Genomic DNA, 25,806 nt, shown 5'->3' with positions numbered 1-25,806 from the left:
CTTAACTCCTCTGGACTTCTTCATATGGGGTTTTGTTAAAAACCGGGTTTACCAACATTCTTTCGAAACTGAACAGCAGTTACGAGAATGTATAACTGTCGCATTTAACAGTATTACACCAGAGATGTTACGTGATGTTTTAAGTTCTACAGTTAGAAGATCATACTTATGTTTGGAAAATAACGGAAACCTGTTTGAACACCTCCTTTAAATTAAATAAAAAATGCGTTAATTTCTTTGTTGTTTTCATTACTTTAAAAAAATCATTATTAACCTACTTAAAAATACATTTTAAAAATAGAAAAAATGCAATTTTCCCTTAAACTAAAAAGAAAACAACGGCATGTGTTACATCGTTGAATTCGTAATAAAAAATGGAATCAGATACAGGGTGTACTTTTTTTTCGGGCTATTTAAAAAAATAAAGTTGATGATGGTTTTTTGAAAACGAAACGTTGGATATAAAAACTAAAAATACCATCATGTAGTACCTTGAAAGTGCCAATGAAAAAGTGTTATTCGTTTTTTGATATCTTTTCAAATAAAGTCAGAAAAAAATAAAATTGATATTGTCAAATTCTCGTTTTTCCCAAATATCTCAGCAGGCCATGAAAATTCTTCAAGTTTCTAAACGGCATGTAAATAAGCTTTAAAGAACACAACTTTTTCCTAATTCAACCTAAGCTGTATCTCCAACAGGTACTGAGATTCCCATGCTTAGGATCCTTATCTTGGACACACTGTATAAAATATACTGTACTAAATTATTATTATTATTATTATTATTAATACTATTTAAAATATGATTACTGGTAAGACATGGTGAAAATAATCAATACATCATTGTACAGCTCATACAGAAACCTGTGAAGCAAAAATTTAACTAACATAAATCATCATGATAATGTAAATAAAGTGCAACAATATTAACTATAGTAATTTATGGCGTATCGCGTATTATTCAATCTAAATAAAATAACCTCGTCAGCATTGACACTATGGAACACATTTCTTTTTTCTTGTCCAGTTCAGGGACGCCACGTTCATTTGAAGTGAAACCAATAGCCACCTGTCTGTTAACGCACGTCAAAATTGACAGGAGGTCCCTGGTTTTATGAAAATTTCTCAGCTGATGAACAAGAGCCTGTATAAAAAAACTGCCAGTTTCAGGATCCCTCCAAGCGAAGTAGCCTGCAATTAAGGTGAATAACTTTAATATGTGTGATTGATGACTTGTCTATTTTGCGGAAAAAGCTAATGTGATAGCGAAACATGTCATGAAAGTTTTGAAAATAAAGCTTCCGGTGTAGTTTGTGAAATTATTATGGATCTTCATCAAGTAACGGCCTAGATAATCAGAAAACTAAATATAAGTATCAGCATCAGGAACTGTCGTGTTTGTTGTTAGTTACTGAAAAATTCAAAGTTGAATGATTAGCTGTAGAAGTTATTATATTATACGAGTATACACCAAAAAGAAAGTCAAATACATAACACAGTATGTTTGAATAATTTAGTATATGTGCTATGCAGATTCTGGCCCAAAATCCCATGCCTTTCCTTATGGCGCTTCATTTTAGTCATTTTTGGACCTACGAGCGAAACCTTGTGGAACACCCAACCTAATTTATTATACAGAGTGACATCGATCAGCCAATCAGGATGGAATGAACATTGGTTGGGTGGCTGTGTAAGATGGAATTGAACTCGGGGGTGAGGGTTGAATAGTAATAATAATAGAACAGAAAAAACGTTGAGGGTGATATGGTCAGTATGTGATGATTTGTGAAAATGAATGAGTTGTAACAAAGGAAAAACCAAGATGGCGCAACATGTCAGAAGGGCACTAAGTTGTATCTTCGCTATTAATAGTGACATCATCACATGCAGCACATCGAGTGAAAAAAAAGAAATGTTGAATTTATTGACAAAAAAACAGAGATTGTGGTCATGAGGGGCATTAAGCTGAATCTTCGTTAAAAATAGTTGGTGTTTGGAGACACTATCATTGTTCTGGCGAGGAAAAATTGCTTTCAATAGATTTATTTAACTTATGAAGAGAGATATAGATATTTCAGGAGAAATGTAGTCACTGCAAGAAATGAATAGTGACTTTTCAACGAGATTTTTTCAATATTTTGAGTGATTACTTGTGATCGACATTGACTGAATGTTTGGGCGATCATTTTTAGATGTTAGTGGAAAGTGTAACGTAATCTGCAAATAAATGAAGATATTAGATTTTGATTGAATTTGTCATTAACTCGTGAGGAAGTAGGTACGTAAGTATCTGAACAACTGCAATTTTGTCGGTTTTTCGAAAGTAGGAAAAGATATATTCACCAATAATAATTCAAGTAAAACAACTCAAACATTACGAAATCGTCTCCTAATCTCGGTATTGTAAAAAACAACAAATTGTTGGTTTTAATTCATCTTGAAAGTTCATTATTTATATTGGTCGTAAATTATATTTCAATGTTGAATTTGATAAATACGAGTACTATGTTGACTGAACAAAAATATATCGTGAAATTTACCTTCAACGGTAGCATACATAACCAAGATGTCTGCCATAATCGGTATGGAATATATATTGTCTTTACGTGCGGAATCTGTTTCTTCATAACTGACTTCGAATCCCGGATCGGTGTGGTTGCCTCGGCATGCCTGGAATAATCAATATTTTAATCAAGAGTGTTGGCCTGAGACGCACATACTTGAATGAAAAATAGTTTCGGCTTTCCTGCCAAACTAGGGCAATGTACCGGCGAAAAAAGGTTCCACAATATGTTTGTTTTATAAGTAGAATCTTTTGCACAGACAATTCCATTTTCTCCGTGCGACATCACTGCAACCACCAGACAGTCGGAATTAGAATGGTCCATTTTAGATACTGAAAACGAAAATATCAACGTAAAATTCTTTGTTTACCGCTCTGAGGCGCCTTAAGGATTTTCCTGTAGTGCTTGTCTTTTGTCCTTCCACACATGGTTGAAGCTGGAGAAGCCTCCCACTCGAGGTGTTCCGTTGAAAATGAATAAATCAATTGATACAGATTTTTGAGCTCTGATGTATTCGTTATATCTTTCTCCAATTACTCTGAATTCTTTGGATGTAACCAGTGACGGCTTGTGCATTGGAGAACAGGGGAGGCCTAAGTCATAAAGGTGTCACACTTACGAATTAAAAAATTGAATAGTCAGCTGTGCGCCCAGATGAAATATTATGAAAACCCATAAAACGTTCTACCACATTACCATCTTTGACATATCTAAAAATGATTGATAGTTGTGATGTACAGGTTTTATCGGTAGTTTCATCAATTTCCCATGCAAATAAAGAAACACTTTCGATCTCCCTGCTTATATTTTCCTTAATAATATATGCCACACTGTCTATAAGCTCATTTTGTATGGTTTTTGAGGTGCCCGAAAAAACGCTACCGTTTAAAAAATGCCAAATTGTGAATCATTAAACATTGAAAGTTCCTTGATATTACCGCGATTAATCGAATCTTCGGTTTCATGGTGTCCACTAAAAGCTAATTCTTGGGAACCCAAATAAATCGTAATATCGATGTCTTTTTAAATTCGACCGATTTTCCCTAACCTGATTATTGAAAGAAATGATGGCCTCTTTTTGAGTTGTATCTAAAGCTGTTGCTTCATTTTGTTTGCTGAGCAATTTCAATTTACAAGACGAAAATATATGCTCCTTAGATTTAAAATTTCTTTCTGTAGAACGAGGGAATTTTTTTTAATCGGAGTATCCTATTTTAGACCACGTTTGGTATTCGGTTTGTACGAAAAATAAAACAGAGGGCCAACAAAAAAGTTTTTCTCGTTTAATGGAGCCGGTTAACCAATCGCATTTATCGTACCAACTAATATTAAATCCTCGATTTTGTCGATTATCTGACGTTTTAATTGAAATCAAATCTGGTTGAGGCCTTCCCAGAGTTTTAATAATGTAAAATTTATTATCATAAGATAAAGACTTACACTCATTTGTCAGCAATCAATCGACTACATCGTCAGATTTTTTAATTTCGTCCAACTTATCCATAATAAATGAAAAAAAAACTTACCGAAAAGTAAAAACCTGAAACCACTTTGAAATTGAAAGAAAACGCTTCAAAAACACATTGAAAATATTACCAAAAAGCACGTCTATAATACAATACAGCCTGTTTTATACACAAATAACAAATATTATCAAGAAACACTAAAACGATTTACCGAAGACCAACTGGAGGCTAGCCTCCTCTAACGCTATAATTTCTGCAACTGGAATTAAAAATCGGGACGTATGTCGCTGGTTGGATCGGTCGCGTGTAGCCTGTGTTTTTTAAAGCGGTCGGAGGCTTGGCTCCCTTGCAACGTATGGCATTTATTATTTCGGGTTGATGGTTTATTCGTTCATGGGCGGTACGTTTGAGTTTTGTTGATGCAGGATACAGTGTGGTACGTACTACGTAGTGAGTGATGGTGTTTTTTCGGGAATATTATGTATTTATATTAAAAATTAATGGTGAAGTAATGATAATCAAGCATTTTTTAGAAAAAAATAATCATAATTATTTGTCAATATCTTTTAATTTATTGCGATGAATAGCCTAAAATTTTATGGGAAGGCTAAGCCTCCCTTGCCTCCTCTGACGAGCCGCCGCTGGATGTAACTGACTATTAGATTCATAGGGAAGGTTTTAGTTCTGTGACAACGAACGAAATATCTTGTATGGCGACTGGGCGTCATCTGGGAAATAAATTACATGGAAAGAGGGGTCTTGTGACACATCATTTTGAAGCTCCCGAGGAATACTTCACAACCCTAGAATATAATGTCAATATCTTCAACTACTACAAAATGGCGGAACTTTCACTTTTCATTTAATTTTTTTCCCAGATGACGCCCAGTCACCATCTTGAAAATTTCATCTGTCAATTTCACTTCATTATGAAGTATTCATGCATTAATTTCATTATCCCGAATGTCAATTTTTTCAGTTGGCCCGTTCAAAGAGTAAAAGGGGGGGAGACATTAAAGAAATGCACTGTATAGTATTACCTGCTTCCAAAACCTCTATGATCTGTATTAAAGTCAGATCATTGTGTACGAAAACATCAAATTCCAATTCATCCAGAAGTCTTGTGAGGTCATCTCTATCCTTGTCAGTTCCTTGCCTAACTGAACACTCTTTCATAGTGAAATTTTTGTGGTTGAAAATAATAGCGGTTCCTCTTCTTTCATGACGTTTATAGACTTCTGATTCTGGAGAAGGAGCTACTGGACGAACTTCTTTTTTCCTGTAAATTGAAAATCTACAGTAAAATGTTCACAGGAAATGACTACTTTGAATAAGTAATTAGAACTGCAAGTTATGTCATACAAGAGATAGAATATATTCTTCACCAGAACCAAAGGTGTTTTTGATCCATCTGTGAACCAACAATTATTTGCTCTTAAATTTTCTTTCTTCCGGAGGATCCAGTCCTCTCTACTCGGGAAAAATACTGTATGAGGCAGTTCGCAATTGACACTTGGAGGCATATTGTCAGAGATCATCCCCAGCCTAGTGTAATCTGCATCAGTTGCTTGGACCAATTGGCGATGTGCAGGGATGGGAAAAATGACCAAGAAGTCTATTTCTGTTTATTTTTTGAATATCGAGTGAAGTATCTTTGTAGTCTATAGGAAACTAAAAATGAAATTGGGGCTTTTTCTTCCAGTTTGTATCTGAAAGTTACTTCTTTGCATGATCTACACATCTCTGTATAGAGTCCGTTTTGAAATTGATTACTTCCTTCCTTTCATTGGAAACTTCCCACATTTTTGTATGAAAATGGAGAAGTAGAAAGCCAACCCCTTTCTTTCCCATAAAACACCTTATTCTAGAAATTACTTACTTAGTTTGAAGAAACCAATCAACTTCTGTATTAGATTGACTGTCTTTATCCGACATGGCGAAATGATATGAGCACACTGACTGTTTCTACTTTATAATATAAATATCAGTCACCAATATACAATATTTTCAGCGCTCTCAAACCAATCGAACTGCAATATGGCGTATTCATTAACAATACCATATTGAATATACCTTTATCTTTCCTAATTATTTGAACAGTTATCGCAGGTACTCAATATTCCATTCGTAGTATCATCATCAAAAATGATTTGATTTATAAAAAACCATTTGAATGTGACATGTGGTGATTAACCAACACAGGGTTACTTTTAGATTCAAGTGAGAATATCGAGTTGATAAAACAGGTTATTACAAATCTATATCTTATCATACAGTCTGAAGGTATCGGAAATGGATATAGATTTACAAATAAATTATTTTTTTTAAACTAATAAACTGCGTAATATGATGGAATTAGCCAATACTTCATGAAAGTCCACAAACTGCGTTGAAGCCACGTAAATTATTGTTGCAGTTGTGATCTGAAGTCTTGGTGTTCAATTTTTTCCATTATGAAATAGAACAAAAATAGAAAGAAATAAAAACAGTTCCTCATTGTTTTCGATACATTATACCGTCTTGTGATGATTATTTCTTTCAAAACTTTTGCACTTTTTAATGTCAAGTGAATTTCATTAGTTCGGACTTCCATTGTCTAATCTAATATATAAAAATGGATGTTTGTTGGTTGGTTGGTTGGTGAGTGACAAACTTCTACATCGCTCAACCGATCGTGATGAAACTTGACATGTATAAGTAATTTTTCATAGAGAAGGTTTTTAGGCTATCAATTTTTCTGTAACTCGCCACTAGATGGCGCTGTAGAACAATTTTTTGAAAGCACTTTTCTATAACGCTGTGCACGCCTAAGTTCGTTGATTCTGATTCTGTCAAAACATTAGAACAGCAGCGATACAGCAACATACTTTTTGCCATACTTTTTTGACCGTATGTCCTTGGTTAACCCATGTCTCGTCCATAAAGTACAATTTCTTTTGAGCTTACGAAATTCGTCAATTTTTCTTAGATAGTTTCTTCTCCATGCTATTATTTCTTGACGTTCAATGAGAATGCTTTTCCTGTCAAATTTCATTTCGTGTACAAGTTTCCTAAAAGTTTCTTTACCCATTTTTGGGACCAATTCATGATCGCTAAGTGCCTCCAGAACTGTTTGTAGTGTGGGCAGCTCATTTCTGAAAAAGAAACTGTGAATAGTTCTGCGTATACTGGTTTTGGCTTCTTCATCAACTGTGATTTTTTTTCGTCCGCTACTAGTTTTTGGCGTTTGTACGTCCCCATGAATTTCTGCTTCTCTTAGTATTTTGTAAATCTATGATTTTGGTACACCGGTATAATCAGAGCACATATCAACTAATTTATCTTTTGTAATTGTGGAACTTAATGATGTAGAAATGCCCGGTTGGTTATTCGGAGGTACACACGTAGAATTACAGCACATATGCACAAAGTCATCTTTTGGTGGCTGCTGATCTCTTTCAAGACAGTGAAATACTCGCAGTACAATTTGTTTTTCTCTTACTGACCGAGACTCCGACCGTTTTACCTTTTTCGACGTGGAAGGCCCGACCATGTCTCCCATTTTTTGAGTAGTTTGAGAACGGTGTAGAAATATAATTATGTAACGCTTAAACACTTGTTAGCACTATTATTTTCACCAATTGTTATCACAACACGTCGATTGCTGACTAACTTAACTGTAAAACGTACAATTCACGCTGTATAATTCACAAACCAATGATACGCTCATGGCTGCAAGTACATTAGTGAGGACTGCAACGATGAGATGGAAGTTACGGTGAAGTGACAAAGACAGAAATATCGTTGCGTACAGCGTTGCCACTAGTTGTAATAAATATCTAACACTATACAGAAAATAATGAATTTTAACTGATCAGTAATCAGGAAATGTATAAGTATCACTCATTACAAGCTCATTACTGATTTTTGTCATAAATAATACCTTAATCGTACTAGTATTGTGTATTATCTATAATTTGCCACAACCTACAACTCTACTGCTTTCTATATTTTGATTCTGCTATAAACTGGTAACGTAAAATTTAGATATGACAACGCGCTTTACTCTCAATCATTATTGGTTTTACTATAAGTTCGTTGATTCTGATTCTGTCAAAACATTGAAACAGCAGCGATACAGCAACATAGTACTAATTGGTACTACAACTACCAAATTCTACACGGGCGAAGCCGCGGGCAACAACTAGTATGATATAAACTGATTTGAAATCCTTGAAAGGACCAATGAAATTTAAAATTAAAATGACCCGGGTCATCACCCGAAGACGATTGTGGTTACTAGCAATCGAAACGTCGTGAACTTGAAATCTTTCAATTTTTATTTATTTTTTTTTGTTTAACTGTTCAAATTTTAAATTTTTTGCTTTTATTTTATTTTTATTGTAATTTCATTACAGGGTTTTTTGCTTAATATAATTGTTATTTTCAGATATTCATTTTAATTCTCAATTGTTGTGGTTCTCTCAGGGATTTCAAATAATTTTATAGGTATCATATTAGAAAAAGTAAGAATATGTTAATTTTTTTCCAAATTTTTAAGTTTTTGTCTCTTTTCAGTTTATTACCACATGATTTCCGGCCAATTTTTCTTTACGAACTCAAATTGAACCAAAGCACTGCCGAAATAGCCCAAAAAATTAACCAGGCGTTTGGCAATGATAGTGTCATTATACATCCTCCCAAGGAGTTGTCCTCCTGGGTCCTGTCTTTTCCAGAAAGGTGGACAGGTCAATGGGAGACATCTCCTTTATATTTCTTACTGACGATAACTCTGGACATTCGCATAGGCCTCACAGTTTTATCTTTCTCTTCACATATTCTGCCTAGAGGTGTGTCACCTAGCCCCATATTGTGGAGGTGTTTCTTTAGTTGACAGTGGCAATGATGGTGTCATTATACATCCTCCCAGTCAGAAATCATACTTTTGAGCGTAGATTCATCCTTGTCATTGCCAGATATTTCTTCGGCGCCAGCTTCTTAGGGTGATCCTGGCAAATTTGCATCCTTTGATTTCATCCCATCTCTTTAGGGGTTGAGCATCCTTGGCTAAAGAGTCGGCAATACGATTACCTTTACTCTTGTCGTGCCCTTTAACCCACCTCAGGATAATGTTATTATCTACCGAGGCTTTGGCTACATCTTGGTGGCACTCTAGTACTAGCCCTGAGGTAACACGTTGTCTGTTCAAGGCTATTAGGGCTTGTCTGCTATCAGTGCAGATTGTTATATTTTTGCCAGACATTCCTTTCCTGGTCATTTCTTTTGTGGCGATTGAGATACCAGCCAGTTATGTTTGGACCAGGCTGGTATTTTTTCCCATTCGCCACATAATCCTTAGGCTTAGTGATCTGGAGTACACTCCACATCCTGAGCCTTCTTTGGTTTTTGAGCCGTCTGTATATATGCGTATTGCAAATATACCTACGTGACCTAAGGCACATATACAATCGAAATCGACTGACCGTTGCCGAAAAATATCATTCATTATGTTACATTTTATAGGTTCATGATTAATATGCTACATTAAAAAAAGTGGGGGTACCTAAAATTTTTATATTTGCTATCAAATTGAGTGGTGTGTCAAATGAAAAACGAAGAAATTTTTGTGTTCAATATATGATAACACTTCAACTTCAACTACAGTTCAAATTTAACAAAAATGTACAGCAATCAAATCAGTTGAAAAAAGAACGAAAGAATAAAAAACTGTAACTCAACTAGGAATAAATAAAATATACTCGCAGTTTATGACATTTAAATTGGATTAGACATAACCTTATTATTGTAAAAACCCCAAATTAACATAAATGTTTTACATAACCAAAAAGTTTTATCAATAAAAGGATAATAACAACTAACAGCTAATTTGCTTCTTTACGGTTATGTTCACTTTCTCAGTAATGTCAGCTTTTTGAACTTTAATTTTTCCTTGGTGGAGTTACGTATTTTTCAACTTTCTATTTCATTGTTTATGGTGATGATTGAGAAGGGGGTATTTATCACAATCCTACGTATTACTTAAGAATGGATAGAAGTTATACAACTGTTTTTTTTTACACAAGAAGAATGTAAATATGTAATTCCACAAGTTGAACAGTTCTTCACAAGATATTGAATAAAAATTTTGACCCCCTCTAACTGTGTTACTTTTGTTGCTTTGCATATGTTAGAAAATATTCAACGATGTTTATTAACTTTAAAAACGGCTTCTTGAATGACTGGGAAATTCCATGCCATGAGAATTTTCTTCTCTTGGATATTTTTGGACAGGTTTACGTGGTGGAGGGTCTTGCAGCTGGACCCTTGGTATTGTACAGTTGCCACTGTAAAAAAATGATAATTTGCAAGTGTTATGAATATGGTCACTACCTAATAAGAATTCATCGTAACGTATTTGAGCTACAAAATCGCATAACTGCTTCTTCAGATGTGATCATAAATACTAACTGAATTCTACCTACTCAGTGATCTTTATAATAATGACAATAATGTAATATATAAATCCCAAGGAAGACCAAATCCACATTCGCAAACTCACGACTATGACATATTACGTAGGTAGGACCAAACGTCAACGTTATTGCTGAAGATGAAGAAAATCTGGCTAGTACAGCAGATATGGCTATATAGCTGGCTAGCGTATAAAGGACTAGAGCTGGTATCAGATGTGACAGAAGCTGAGAAATGATGAAGAGAAAACAGAATGCTGCCAAGAACCACAGTTACCCCACAAAAAAGCATTAAATACCTAGACGTAAGGCTTGATACAAGGCTTATCTTCGCCGAGCATAAGGACAAAGTTATTTGTGAAGTGGAACAAAGTGTAACAGCTCTTTCGGGTCTTTTTCCGAATACAGACGGACCCCGTTCCTCCGTAAGAAGGGTACTTCTGAGTGTGACCCATCCTCAGATTTTGTATGCAGCACCTGCTTGGCATACAGTTGTGGAGAATAGAAAACCACTGTGGAAACTGCAGCTGCAAAGGAAAATAACCTTAAGAATTCACTGTGCTTACAGAATTGTACCAGCAGAAGCGGTAGGGGTGATAGCTGGAGTTCCTTTTATTGATTTTCCCATGAAAGAAAGACAGGAGAGGTATCTGGGAACAGCTGAAAGCATAACCAAGTAAACTCTAGCAACTATATGGCAAGCTAACTGGGATAAAGCCAGTTATGGAAGGTGAAATTATCACCTAATGCCAAATAAATAAGTTTGAACAGAGATGACACACGGAGAATGGAATCATACCTTACGCAGGTGGGTATTTCAGAAGTACACATGGGAAAGTGGAATCCAATGGCTGCCTATATTGTGGCCTCCAGGATGATGTAAAACATATATTGTTCTACTCTGCCAGCTTGCAGGGGTACATTTCGTAGCAGAGAATACGATGAAAAAACTCATTATCATTGAAGAGAGCTGGAATATCACATATCGAGCAATTCTCTCCATAATAAAGAATAAAGAGAATGAAGACCGAACCTCATAGAATGGACATAAGTCAATGAGACAGCACCCCCCATTGAAGTAATGCGAGTGGGGTTCCGGTGTGAGAAAGCAGTGAGCCCAAGAAGATGTTTTTAGTCGGTAGAAGGAGCAGTCTATGAAGATTTTCTTCTCTTTATTGATGAAAAATAGGTAGAACCAAACTAAGTGAGTCTGTTCGATCCTACACAGCAACCCGCGAGGATTTATTATAGCTCACATCCAACCCAGCTCCTCAAAGAAGCAGACCTCTCCATTCTATGAGCGAATTTTTAGGTCAGCGGGACTCTTTAGCGCTGAAAATCTGAACAATTCCAGTGGATTGGTTGATATTGAAGTTGTAATAACCTTTATTTTTCAGGGCATCTGTAACTTGACCATTTGATTCAGCCAAACAAGGTTTTCTGTCTCTAGTTTTAGTGAATCACACCTGATGCAGATTATATTGCTCAAGATTTTTGTAAAATGCAGATTCATAAGATATCTTGTTCTGTACCACTTAGTCTACTAGAGTTGTAAACAGAATCAAGAGTTGAAGAGCTCAGACGCTCGTGCAATTGATGCGGTACCACAGAAAGGTTAATTGTAGACCCAGGCTCATATTCTTTGGTTACTTTATGATCCATAATTGGTCCCACAAGTAGCTAGGAAAAGATACATGCATTCCTGTGATGAGGTTTTCTACGACATAGCATTTGAAGTTTTATTGAGCAGGCAGTAAAAGTCGTAGTTCGAATTATTAATGTATATCAAGTACTGAGTAGGTATAATTTAGTCAGTTAGCCTGATGAGCTATTACATACCTAAATATGACGTTATTAATTTTCAGATGAGAAATTGGAATATAATAAAATGTTTACTCACAATTTTTTCCTTTCGGCATATTCCTTTTTGATGATCTGAAAAAAAATTATTATTCAGTTGTTTGTTTATTTACTCATGTTCTCTTTGAATCTCTTTCTCCATCCTCCTCACATCTACCAATTCCTTAATTTTTTCTATATCTTCCATGCATACCGGATATTCTAACAATAGTATTTGAGAAACAGTATCATATAAAATTGAAACAGAACGAACAATTTTCCTAACCATAATAGATGTTCAAGTATAATCCACGTTTTTCTGAAATGTTTTACCAAACAATAAACATTGTAGTTGGCTTATGACTTCAAATATCGATGAGGGACAAAATATCTGTTGTGGTGTAGAAGAAGTGTTCAATTACATTAATAAAAAATGTGATATTCTTACCTCCCAAGCATTGCAGAACATCAAAAACGTAAATCCTACATTAATTAACCATAGTATGTAACCTCTAGCAGCCAGAGTCATAACTATTCCAACTGCCAAATAGCAAGAAACGTCTATATTGGGTTCTTCTCCACAATGTATGTAATCTCTTAACAGAAGGCAAGTGAGAACCAGATCAATCACTGATATAACACCTGTGATAGAACCCCATATCATCATCATAGTGGATATGCGTTTCTTGTTGTAATGGCAAGCTAGAATCAAATATTCAAAGCAATGATAATATGGTCCTTTTATATTGAGACAACTATTCTATGTGTTCAAAGAACTGAAAAGGTCTGTTTTATTACTTGATAGTTTGTACTGAAACCTCTGAATCTGTTAAAAACACTTTTCCAAGAACAGAACAAAATTATGGTCCCTCAACGCCCGTTTCGTTAACCAAGTTAACGTCCTCAGAAGATCATTATGACTAAATTTCACTATTATGTTAGTGTTTTTATATGCTACTGGCCTAACTACTACCTGGTAGTACCCAACTACTACCGGTGAATAAATGGATTATGCTAGGTCTTAAAACCAATTCTTCCACATAAACCATAACAAAAATTAATAAACATTCAAACATTCTAGCTATAGTTACACCAGGATATAAATAGAACTCGAATATAATTGAGGAAGTATTCTAAAAAAATATCTTGTTTCATTGCTTCTCAAACAAATGTTTTTTGGGCTTTTTTTAAGTGTGAATTTGTGTAGAGAACTCGAGAACATCCAGTAGATTGTTGTGGAGAGATATCTGGTAGGTAAATGACCTTTTATAAATTTCTTTATTGTGTGCAGGAATATGAATCATATTTTATCTCCCGAAGATTTGACGTTATGCACATCTGTCCTATATATAACTTTTCTATATAAATATTCAAGATTTTTGAATTTTAGTATTTTATAGGAAAAAGTGAGAGCGTGTAATTTGCGTCTGTTATACATACTCGACCATCCCGCGTCCTTCAGCTTATGTAAAATTCTTTCTCTCCTCCTGATGTGATACATCATTCAAGGACAACAGTTTTGAACTTTTTGAATTCGACGTATGTCACTATAATCTATACATGAACCATACACAATGTCACAGTGTTTGAAATGGGACACTATTAAAGTATCGCTCAACATTTTCTTCACTTCTGAACTTAAATACATTCTCTGCTGATACACCAACTTCAACGACGCCTAGGCCTTTCGAAGTTTTTCCGTAACATGTGCTCAGCGCCGTAGCGAAAAGAAATACCAGAGGGGGGAGGGAATCCAAATTTTCCCAAGCCCACCAGCAAAATTTCCCAACTTTCGAAAGCCGAGGGATTTGTTACAACTATAATATATTAATTTTCTTACTTAGCTATCCAAAGATTGGCTGAATGCTTATGCCCGTTAGGGTATGCACAAACAAAAATGAATTTTGGTAATTATAAAATTAATAATGGGAATTATTCTATATTGGACCAAGACCATATCCACCATGTATAGGAATATTCAATACAAATGAAAGGAAACAACACTTAAATAATATTGTGCTTATTGTTTTCCACTATTATTTTTTCTATTTTCACGGCCCGAAATTTTCCAACTTTTCCAAATCGAAGAAACAGCGAAAAGTTGGGAATTTTGTAAAATTGCCACTTCAAAATTTGTGGACTGTACAAGACTGTTCTCTTACTTGGGAGAAATTAATTTTTTTTGAAATATTCAAAAAACTCCCTTTTTTTATTACCTCTCCCTGTCTTTTCTCTTATTTTTATATTTTTTTATTTTTTTACTATTATTTTTTCTATCTTCATGGCCAAAAATTTTCCAACTTTTTCTCAACTTTTTCCCAAGTCGAAAAAGCAGGGGGGAGGTTCCCCCTCATCCCTCCATGGCGACGGTCCTGCACGCGCTTTGAAACGTAATTTAGAATCGACGAGTAAACCTAAATTTTTGCAGCAAAGTCAGCATATCAGCACCTAAGATTATCTGCATTTCACTCAAAGCTTCATATTCCTGAGTATCGCTACCAAATAATACAGTAGAAGATTTGTTACAGTTTATAGAAAAAAGATGATCATTATAAAGATTAAGGAGAATTTCTAAATCACGATTGATTTTTATATTAGCTTCCTTCATATTTTCCAATTTAAAAGCACAATGAATTTGCGTGTCAGCAGCAAACATGTGGTAATTGCAATATATCAGACGATTATGAAAATTGGAGGTATACAATGTATATAAAAGTGGTCCTAATACACTACCTTGTGGAACCCCTTGGTGAACCACTATGGTATTCAATAACATTTATTTTAACGCACTGAGTTCGGTTCGATAAATATGATTGAGAAAAGAACAAGCAGAAGTACTAAAACCAATAAATTTTAAATTGCAGTTGATATTTGATGATTCAACGTGTCAAATGCCCTAGAATTGTCAATATTGATCCTAGGCCTAACTACCTGTTTTTTAAATACCTACCTCTAATTTGTTATGTATCTCCTCTATGTTAGTGAGTCTCCCCCTACTTATTTCTTTAATATTTATCTGTTTTTTTATGATCCCCTGAGAACGCCAACTTGGTTAGCGAAACTCGCGTCGAGAGACCGTAATTTTGTTCTGGTGTTGGTAAAGTGTTTTCGAAAGATTCTGTTTCATTACTTGTCTTGAAACATTATCACAGTAGCAACTCACCTACGAATTGGTCGATGGAACCAAAAAACCATCCGGCACTCAACAGAAAATAAAACCACATCAGAATTGTGAAATCTCGTGGTCTTATCACAAAACTTAGCCGACTATTTAATTCAGCTGAAAAAAAAAACGTATGTTTATTGTAATTTCAACGACTAAGTTCTATTTAACGCCAAATAATAATATTCATCGCTCATATTGATGGTATGTGGATCAAATGGTTTCGCTTCCACATAACTACGCTATGTAAATTATAAAATCAATCGTTTTTTATCCAATTTCCCATGACAAAACCTGTGAAAACTTATGGTAGGATGAGATGAATATTTAGAATGGAAAATCAATGAATAAATATAGGCCGGTACAGTGCAAGAAAATAAAGATGGTTTCAACACCGAGGAAGCTACGGTTTTCCGGAGATAACTGTGTGAAAGCTACTTTCCAGGTTTTTGGCCGTGGTCTGCAGGTTCTTATGCCTGACGTTTCGTCTACAACTGCGGTAGACATTATGAAAGGCGATGTGGTAACGATCACAGTGCTCGAGTTGATGCTCTCGTTGTTCCAAACGCATTAATTACGATACTGAAATTTGACTGTAGTTTTATATTATTTTTAGTGTTGTGGGTTGGTTTCTCTTAGTTGAACTACTTGATCTTCTTTGTGTAGCTTCAAGAACAAGTAGCCAGATTTTGTTATTGTTCATTGCCTCTCCTCCTCCTTCGAAATCAGCCCTATTTTTGAATTTACATTGCGTCTCTATACAGGCTGATTCACGGTGGATGGCACATTAGACGTTTCTGGTGAACCAGACAACGGATCACTTTGAAAATTTAATGGAGGGCATATTCGGACATTCTCTAGCCAACTAAAATATTTTTGACAATGCGGTGTTGCCGCTTCTATTAGAAAGCAGTAGCAACTTTGATTTTCCAAATGGAACACTCTGTATATAATATTATTTTTGGAATCTCCAACAATTGCCCGACAACTTTTCTTGATATTTCTCTATACCTATCTGTTACCGTTTTCGAAATAAAAATTAATTTCAATTTTTTTCTTCGAAAATCATGACTTCTAAAAATGCCGATATCTTTTAGTTAAGAAGTACTATGATATCGAAATTTGGTTTGGAGTTAGGTGATACTTGGACACTTCCCACACGTCAGCCTAATCTCCGTTACTTCAATACAGGGTGGTAAAAAAATACAGTTTTTTCGTTTGCTTGAAAAAGTTGTTGAAATTTGATTATTTTAAATGGAACACCCTGTATATTATTGAAAATTCGGAAAGCTGCTGAAATTTGCTTTCTTTCTATATATATCATACCTATACCTAACTAGTCAAGTTTCGGACTTATGAACATTTATTTGTGAAAATGTCCCTTCAGAATGGTATTTCCATTCGGTATTTGATAAGCAGGCCATTACTATTTGACAGTAGCGTTGTGACATTCACCTAATAATATCGACATTTTCGTCACTTCAGAAGTTGCAAATACCTTCAAAATGATGGAACAAAACTATTCAAACGAAGTTCTTATGAATTTGTTTATTATTTTTGGACAGTGTGACAAAATTATCAGCAGAACATGTAGAAAGTTCAATGAAATGTATCCGAATCTACCGCCAATGAACCTCAAGAAATTTATACGAATTCAGAACAATTTCAATGCATTTGGATCAACTTTAAAAGCACCAAGAAACTTGCCTCTACCCGTAACTTTCGAAGACAACCAGATTAATGTCTTAGCATATTTTCACGCACTTCCCGAGTCATCGATAAGAAGTGCTGAAGAAGATTTGGGTATAAAATATTCATCGGTTCAAAGAATCTTGCGAAGACATAAAATGCATGATTATAAATTCACCAAAATTCAAGCAATAAAGCCTCAAGATCCTCAACAGAGAGTAGAATTTTGTGAAATGTTGTTGACACGCATTCAAGAAGATCCACTTTTTTTAAATAAAATTATTTGGACTGATGAATCGAAATTTTCGAGAGAAGGGATTTTCAATAGAAAAAATCGTCATTATTGGTCCAGTGAAAATCCTCACGTCACAAAAGAAGCCGGATTTCAAGAAAAATTTAGTTTTAATGTCTTCTGCATGTTGATGGACAACAAATTGAGGTACGTGATATACGAGGAGTCATTAACATCCAGAAGCTACCTGAATATTTTGGAGAATACTGTATACAGTTTCGTGGATAATCTGCCACTCGAAGATTATCGAAACTGTTGGTACCAACTAGACGGAGCTCCTGCACATTGCACAAGAGAAGTGAGCGCAGAACTGGATAGACTATTTGACGATCGGTGGATGAGGCGCTTGGGACCATGGAATTGGCCAGCGAGATCACCCGATCTTAATCCATTAGATTTTTATTTGTGGGGAATGTTTAAAGAAAAAGTTTACAAAATACCCGTGCGTTCGAGAGATGAATTGTTAGAAAGGATTGCCCAAACATTTGAAGATTTGGATCCCAATGAAATCAGCTCTGCCACCACGAAAGCAGTCAACACCCGCATTTTAAAGTGCTTGGAAGTGAACGGCCAGCGATTCGAACATATTTTGAAATATTCCACATGATTGTTTTACTTTTTTATAATTATTCATATCAATATTTCCAATTTCAAGTTTCTTGGTGCTTTTTTAAAGTTTATCCAAACATATTGAAATTGTTCTGAATTTGTATAAATTTCTTGAGGTTCATTGGCGGTAGATTCGGATACATTTCATTGAACTTTCTACATGTTCTGCTGATAATTTTGTCACACTGTCCAAAAATAATAAACAAATTCATAAGAACTTCGTTTGAATAGTTTTGTTCCATCGTTTTGAAGGTATTTGCAACTTCTGAAGTGACGAAAATGTCGATATTATTAGGAGAATGTCACAACGCTACTGTCAAATAGTAATCATGGCCTGCTTACCAAATACCGAATGGAAATACCATTCTGAAGGGACATTTTCACAAATAAATGTTCATAAGTCCGAAACTTGACTAGTTAGGTATAGGTATGATATATATAGAAAGAAAGCAAATTTCAGCAGCTTTCCGAATTTTCAATAATATACAGGGTGTTCCATTTAAAATAATCACATTTCAGCAACTTTTTCAAGCAAACGAAAAAACTGTATTTTTTTTACCACCCTGTATTGAAGTAACGGAGATTAGGCTGACGTGTGGGAAGTGTCCAAGTATCACCTAACTCCAAATCAAATTTCGATATCATAGTACTTCTTAACTAAAAGATATCGGCATTTTTAGAAGTCATGATTTTCGAAGAAAAAAATTGAAATTAATTTTTATTTCGAAAACGGTAACAGATAGGTATAGGGAAATATCAAGAAAAGTTGTCGGGCAATTGTTGGAGATTCCAAAAATAATATTATATACAGAGTGTTCCATTTGAAAAATCAAAGTTGCTACTGCTTTCTAATAGAAGCGGCAACACCGCATTGTCGAAAATATTTTAGTTGGCTAGAGAATGTCCGAATATGCCCTTCATTAAATTTTCAAAGTGATCCGTTGTCAGGTTCACCAGAAACGTCTAATGTGCCATCCACCGTGAATCAGCCTGTATACTTTGGATACCTACACTTCTTTTCGTGGTTCCAATGTAGCTTCATTGTAGCATTTTCAACATAGGGAAGGAAATATTTTCCCTCAACCAGCCTAGCTGGAGTTACTTCGGCCTTCTCTCTCCTGGATCGAATGACCCGCTCGAATTATCTTGCGCTCTAGCCATTTCCTATGAAGACATTATTTAGGTGATTGAGTTCCTCAGGAAGGTTCATAATTCATAATGAAGCCATCCACAGAGATTTGCAGCTGCCTTCCATTCAGCAGTCGAGGAATAGGCGAGTTTTTAATTGTGCAGAAACTCACGAAAACCCGTTGGTCAGGGAAGCTATTGATTATACTGTAGAGTGTAGACGACCCCTCCCGATACAGAAGGCCCCGACACTCTGTCGAATAAAGCCCTCATGTCCCCTGTTAACGGATGAACAAATTTTTCATCCATCCCACCCCAACCAGGTAGGGGAACACCGTGAAGGGCGGTACTGATGTCTGAGGATTTTCATACCGCCACCACCTCTTAGTCATGAACCCATTTGTTCTTCTGACAAAAATCAGCTGCAAGGGTAACCCTTACCCTAGCTCCGTCTAAGGCTCCAACCTGTCTGAACTGAAGGTGCTTGGTCGGTTCTTGAACGGGTGGAGGGTGGATCAGTAGTGGAGCGATGGTGGAGTTGGTAGTGGAAAGGGTTTGCCTCATCCTCTTCAAACATCATAGTGAAACAGGTCACACAATTAACTTCGATAACACCAAAACCATTGGCATATAATCAAAAGGAATTTTGGCGAACGCAAGTAACGAATTACAAGCCTATCCATGGAAAATAACGTAATTATATCTTCTATTTCGTATGATTTATTTATCAAACCATTATTTTTAGTTCTTGATGCTTTTTAGCAGTACTCAAAGAAGTTTGTGTCTGCAATACTTATCATTACATATTACAAAAAGACACTCACCTGATAAATACGTCGTGTATAACGAATCGTCGATAAATTGGCTATACGATGTGATAGTATTGTTCATATTTTTTGGTGACATATTGTACAGAATTATACAAGTTAAGGACAATCCAGACCAGCCAAATCCCTGGATCTGAAAAGTAAGGCAGATGAGTCAAGTACTGAGGTACGAAGCCATGTAGTTTCAGTCTAATGACTGAATGATTTTCTTCGTTTATGAGAATTTTCAGGAGGACCACACTCTATTTTTATGGAGATGCATAGGCACTGCAGAAAAATATTTGCAACGCCCTAAAAGGACTCAAATAATGACGTCACTCTATAGTATTTTCAATACCAATTGGAGCAGCACAGAGAAGGAATTCCCGCCTCGACATAGGCGTCGGCATATTATTTTTCAGTGGTAGTTTTTCAGTTACTTATTCTTACAATCATAGCAATTGATCACCCCATTAAAAAGTTATCTCAACTGAATTTTTCCACCATGGGTAATTATGGAAAACTTCGAAATTTAAGGTAGTTGATTTCCGAGTCGAAAACTCTAAAATACAATGAAAACACAAATAATCACACCGAATTCTCGTCAAACATATATTTACAAAATAATAGAGGCCAACAAAATTGCTATAAAAATCAAAATTCTTCTTCGCTATATTCGGATGAGGTGGAATCATCATCGGGTTGAATAACGATCGGATTTATAGAACTTTGCACATAACGTGGGCCACACAGTTTTTCCACACATCACTATTACCTACTTTTCGGGTATTTCCATGTCATGATTTCGCATGAAGTCAACAATATCTGCTTTTTTTGTGTTATTGTTTAGTATTGTAGTCAATAACCGAGAATGATACGAAGCGTTATCCATAACAATAACCGACTTTGGAGGAATATTTGGGAGAAGCTGCTCACTGAACCAGGTTTCGAATAAAGCCGCAGTCATATCTTCGTGGTAATCAGCAGACGAATCTTTTATATTTTTGGCCGACAGGAGCAAAGCGTTAGGTACGAATCCACTTTCATTCCCGGCATGCAAAATTATAACACGTTTTCCCCTTGAAGAAGGATTGTTCAAAGCACAATACTTGGTTTCATCTACCCAGCCATATTTGACAGCATCATAGGTGTCAAACCAAGTTTCGTCTAGGTAGATTATATGTCTGCTGGATTCTCGGTAGCTCAAATATTCTTGTCGGAGTTGAACAATGCGTGTCGATTCCATTATGACCATCCGATTGTTCAATTTTTTATATTTGAAACTACAAGACAATAAGACACCTCGTAGAGTTTCTAAAGATTTGTAATTGTAATCGGGATAGTCGAGTAATTTATACCAAATCATTTCCAAAGTTGCTTCTTCATTTTTTTGGTATATACCATAAATTTTTCGCCGAATCACATCTTTTGTAGCAACATCAACGTTTGCGTTGATGGTGCAAACATCAAAGATATTTCCATTTTTAGTGGGGAACATAAGGTGTCATCTATTGACATGGCTGACAATTTTAATGCTCATTTCACGAAAGCGGAAGAACAAAGAGAATATGACCTAAATGTTATGGAAAATATAGTCACACTCTGCCCAAACTCCATATTCCTCCACCCAATCAAGGAATATGAGGTTTTTGATTTAATAAATGAATTAAAGAATTCTAATGCTGGCGGATATGGGAAATTGAAAGTTGCAATCGTTACCCCAATCTATAGCTATGAGAACTATAGAGGGGTAAGTCTTCTCTCTAGTATATCCAAGTTATACGAAATAAATATTAAAAATCAGTTACTGTCTGTCGTTTCTCCTCAAAAATGAATTACTTTCGACAAACCAGCATGATTTCATGCAAAATAAAAGCACGGAAACAGCTTTGTATGATCTCATAGAACACATAGTAACAGCCTTGGATAACAAACTACAAATTTGTGGTTTGTTCATCGATTTTTCTAGAGCATTTGACTGTGTGGATCACTATGTACTAATCCAGAAAATGCATCGCTATGGGGTTCGTGGAGTTGCCCAAGATTGGATGAGGTCCTATCTGGAGAACAGGTCACAAACAGTGATAATTCAAGGTATTCACAGTCAGTCCTTGGCCTGCAAGCAAGGAGTTCCACAGGGGTCCATACTCGGACTACTTCTTTTTCTTATTTATGGAAACGGCTTGATACAATACCTAAAGTCTTTCAAAGGTACATATAGTTGCATATGCAGACGATACAAATGTTCTGGTCACTGATTGTAATACATGATCACTTGCAGAAACAACAGAATACATATATGAGGAAATAATGGAATGGGCTGATGAAAATCATTTAGCACTAAATATCAGCAAAACAGCATTAGTCAAATTCTCATTGCAGAACACCACAGAAACTCTTAAAATATATGAATATAGCCAACTAGAGGTGACATCCAAACCAGAAACAAAAATGCTAGGGCTAACTCTAGCTCATACGCTCAATTGGGGTCCTCATATAGATTCACTATGTGATAAACTACGAAAGAACTGTTATGCACTGAGATTTATGTCGAATCATTGTGGAAGAGAGGTTCTCCTAAATATGTATCATGCAACTATTGAATGTCTCTTGCGCTATGGGATCTTGAATTGGGGTATGATCTCCTCTGCTGAACGAGTATTTATTTTACAAAAGCGCACGATCAGAATAATTGCTATTTTGCGATGGCGACACTCATATAGAAGCTCATTCAAAGAGCTGGAAATACTCACAGTTGCTGGTCTGTATATATACGAGATGTGTCTCTTCGTTGATAAGAATAAAAAAAAATTGTGCAAACCAGCAAGACCACCCATACGCAACTAGAGCTAGGGGGTTGTTGATAGCGAATCCTCACCGAACGTCCCTCTATCAGAAGAGTCACCTATACATTGGGCCCAAATTATATAACAAGCTAGATGTTTCTATTAAGGACTCAATGAATATCTGCATATTTAAAAGACAATTGAAAAAATATCTCATTGAAAGAAACTGCTACACCTTTGACGAGTTTTAATAGTTACTCTCGATAAAAAAAATTGTTAATTACCTTTATATGTACAGTGTAGTATCTGTCATGTTTTGTTGTTTTATATTTCTATATGTATTTGTTTTTAGTTATACATGGACGTCTTCCTTGTTACTGTATGTGAATGTTTACTGTAATGATTTCATACTGTTCAACAAGTGGAATAAATATTATTATTATTATATTTCACGCTTAATGGCACCAATAAGTCTTCCAAACGATTGAAAAATTTCGATGATATCTCACACACACTTTGTTTCATTCAAATTTAATGATAAGAAACACTTAATGAAAGACCCTATATTTTGAACTTCAAATTTTACGATTATCGGTTGTTATCGGTGTAAATTTTACTGTACTATCTATTATAACTACATACATTGTTCTGTGTGTCCCATGATGTAAGTATAATACACCCGTATTTCATTTCGAAAATGTTCTACGAAATTCTACGTAAATATCTACGGCCAAGAAACTGTTGATATCCATACAGATACTGGTGGAAAATGCTTACCATTCCTAGTAAAGCGGCTACTTTTCCTAGGGTTCGTTGGGATGCAGACACCGTCATTTTGAACAATTTTTTCGATACTAGATAGTAATTGCGAATTATGAATTTCATCTGACTTACTTGTCTTATCTTATTTCGAAACATGATAAACCTCAATAGCGATAGATATCTCTAATATTAATAACTGAAATTTCCAATATGAAATGACTCACCACATCATTGAGATACGACTACTTACTCTCTTTTAGTAGACTTCTTGGAAATGAAAACAACTGTTTTTTCAATATCAAACATTCAGTAAAAATATTTTTGAATAATATTTTTGAATAACACAAATCATTAAATTATAAAACAACAACAGAAATTAATTGGCGCTCTGGGGCGACTTTATTGATTTAAGTGGCGCAGTTGCTTCTTCAGCTACAGAAAAACCCGGAAAAACCTGCAGCACCACATCATCTGAAGATCTTGATCTGCCAATGTCCTCTATTTCATAAAACAAAATGTAGGGTCTGTTCAGAAGCTCCAATAAATTTAATACATCGTCAGAACACTCCGTGACACGACTATCGTCGAACTTAAACCAGTCCGTTTCCTCTTTGACCAAGGTGTAATAATGACCAGATTCAATGCCAGAACCACAGTGAACAATGACTGCATGAAGATTATAATAGTGGTCTGCTAGATTGAAGTGTTCATCTATTTTGAACCTTCGTAAGAGTTTGGTGCTTCCGTAAGAAGTTGAGTCATGTTTGAAGATCATCAGTGTCATTATTAGATTGACTGGTGCCTCAGCTATACTTGTTTTCTTATAACAGTCAGTTAGTTTGGGCATATTTGGCAATACAGTCGATCGCCACCTGTTGAAAGTTCCATTTTCAGATGATTTAACAATAAGCTTTGCACGGACTGGTTATTAGTCAAATTAGGAAACGGTAGTTGAAGTTTCAGAAAATCACACACGTTTTTGCTACCTCTTGAATATTCACTACAAAGTAAACAAGTGAGGATTTTTCCAGCAGAATATTTACAGACACAAGACGAGATAGACTGTACGGAATCATTCAATCCAGAGCGGTCATGAATATTGATTTTGCTATTGTTTTGTTCACGAAGAGTATTCAACAATAACCCCAAGAATTCGAAACAATCCTCTTGTTGTCCTAACGAGTATCTACTGGACTTCAAAGACTGCAGGAAATCGGTTGGAGGGAAAGATGATACATTCTTACGAAACTGCAGCTGCATGAACAGGTTTTTGAGTTTGGTGAATAAGTAGAAAACATTCTCGTTCTCGTTCATCGCCATGAACAACACTTGTAAAATGCTATTCATGTATAGTCTATCCATTCCCAATTGGAAAGGCAATAAAAATAAGAGCACTACGAGGGGTGTTCATAATCACTGCCCGGCAACTATGGTTGACAGAAACGTCGAATAAAGTGGTGAAAAAAACACTTTTACTCTAAAGAGCAAGACACAATAATTTGCATCTCGATTCTTGAGCTACAGCAAATTCATAGTCGGAGATTCTTCCGATAGTTACTGGAAGCTTCACACGAGGATGTGAATTACTCACAAGCCTAAACAAGTCTCAACCGTAATTGCTTACAAATTGGTCTAGATATTTGAAGATGAATAATCCCTATGCGCTATAGAATCAAAGAGGACACAAAACATTTCTATGAATAGACGGGAACAAAATCGGACTTTCATTTGTGTTGATTTATGGGAAAGAAAGTTTTTGGCTTTCTACTACTCCATTTTGATACAAAAAAAAGGATGAGGGAATCTTCCAAAGAAAGGAAGGACGTAATCAATTTGAAAATAAGTAACTCTATACATGGATGTGTAGATCATGTAAAGAAGTAACTTTCAGACACAAACTGAAAGAAAGTTCTCGTGAAACAGCTACTTTCATATAAATATTGAATTACACGAAAGAAAAAAATCCTTTGGAAACAAATACTTCTATATGAACACTGAATTATACAGAAGATACTTTTCACTACTCAGTTTGTGTTTCAAACATTCGTTCTGGAATAAAAATCAGATATCATTCACACGAGTTCTACTTTGAATGAATGGTAACAAATTGCACTTTCATGGAACACTGTCATCCTCACTGGTATACATCGATATTTCGCCTTAAGACACTTGCCCCAAGGCTCTTCAGTACCAAATTGGGTAACATTATAGAAAATACACACACTTTATTCATGAATTACGATTTTTAATGTC

General features: G+C 35.4%; 2 protein-coding genes across 2 annotated transcripts; both read right to left on the bottom strand.

Moving 5' to 3' along the window:
• Nucleotides 1-760: 760 nt before the first annotated feature.
• LOC111516283 (caspase-1) lies at nt 761-6,047 on the bottom strand. The gene is made up of 5 exons (XM_023172458.2): nt 5,910-6,047; nt 5,071-5,309; nt 2,721-2,896; nt 2,541-2,670; nt 761-1,191 (listed from the first exon to the last, which is right to left on the bottom strand). The coding sequence occupies exons 1-5, from the start codon at nt 5,963-5,965 to the stop codon at nt 962-964; spliced, it is 831 nt and encodes a 276-aa protein (XP_023028226.2). The 5' UTR covers nt 5,966-6,047; the 3' UTR covers nt 761-961.
• Nucleotides 5,906-23,729, bottom strand: LOC111516292 (uncharacterized). The gene is made up of 6 exons (XM_023172464.2): nt 23,569-23,729; nt 20,024-20,159; nt 15,482-15,598; nt 12,767-13,020; nt 12,380-12,414; nt 5,906-10,353 (listed from the first exon to the last, which is right to left on the bottom strand). The coding sequence occupies exons 1-6, from the start codon at nt 23,707-23,709 to the stop codon at nt 10,227-10,229; spliced, it is 810 nt and encodes a 269-aa protein (XP_023028232.2). The 5' UTR covers nt 23,710-23,729; the 3' UTR covers nt 5,906-10,226.
• Nucleotides 23,730-25,806: the final 2,077 nt, after the last annotated feature.

This window comes from Leptinotarsa decemlineata, unplaced genomic scaffold (genome assembly GCF_025532065.1).
Source record: "Leptinotarsa decemlineata unplaced genomic scaffold, Ldec_3_MD MMD2_tig00000035_RagTag_RagTag, whole genome shotgun sequence".
Classification (NCBI taxonomy): domain Eukaryota; kingdom Metazoa; phylum Arthropoda; class Insecta; order Coleoptera; family Chrysomelidae; genus Leptinotarsa; species Leptinotarsa decemlineata.
The sequence above is the reverse complement of the archived record's forward strand: the minus strand, read 5'-3'. Positions and strand labels throughout refer to the sequence as shown.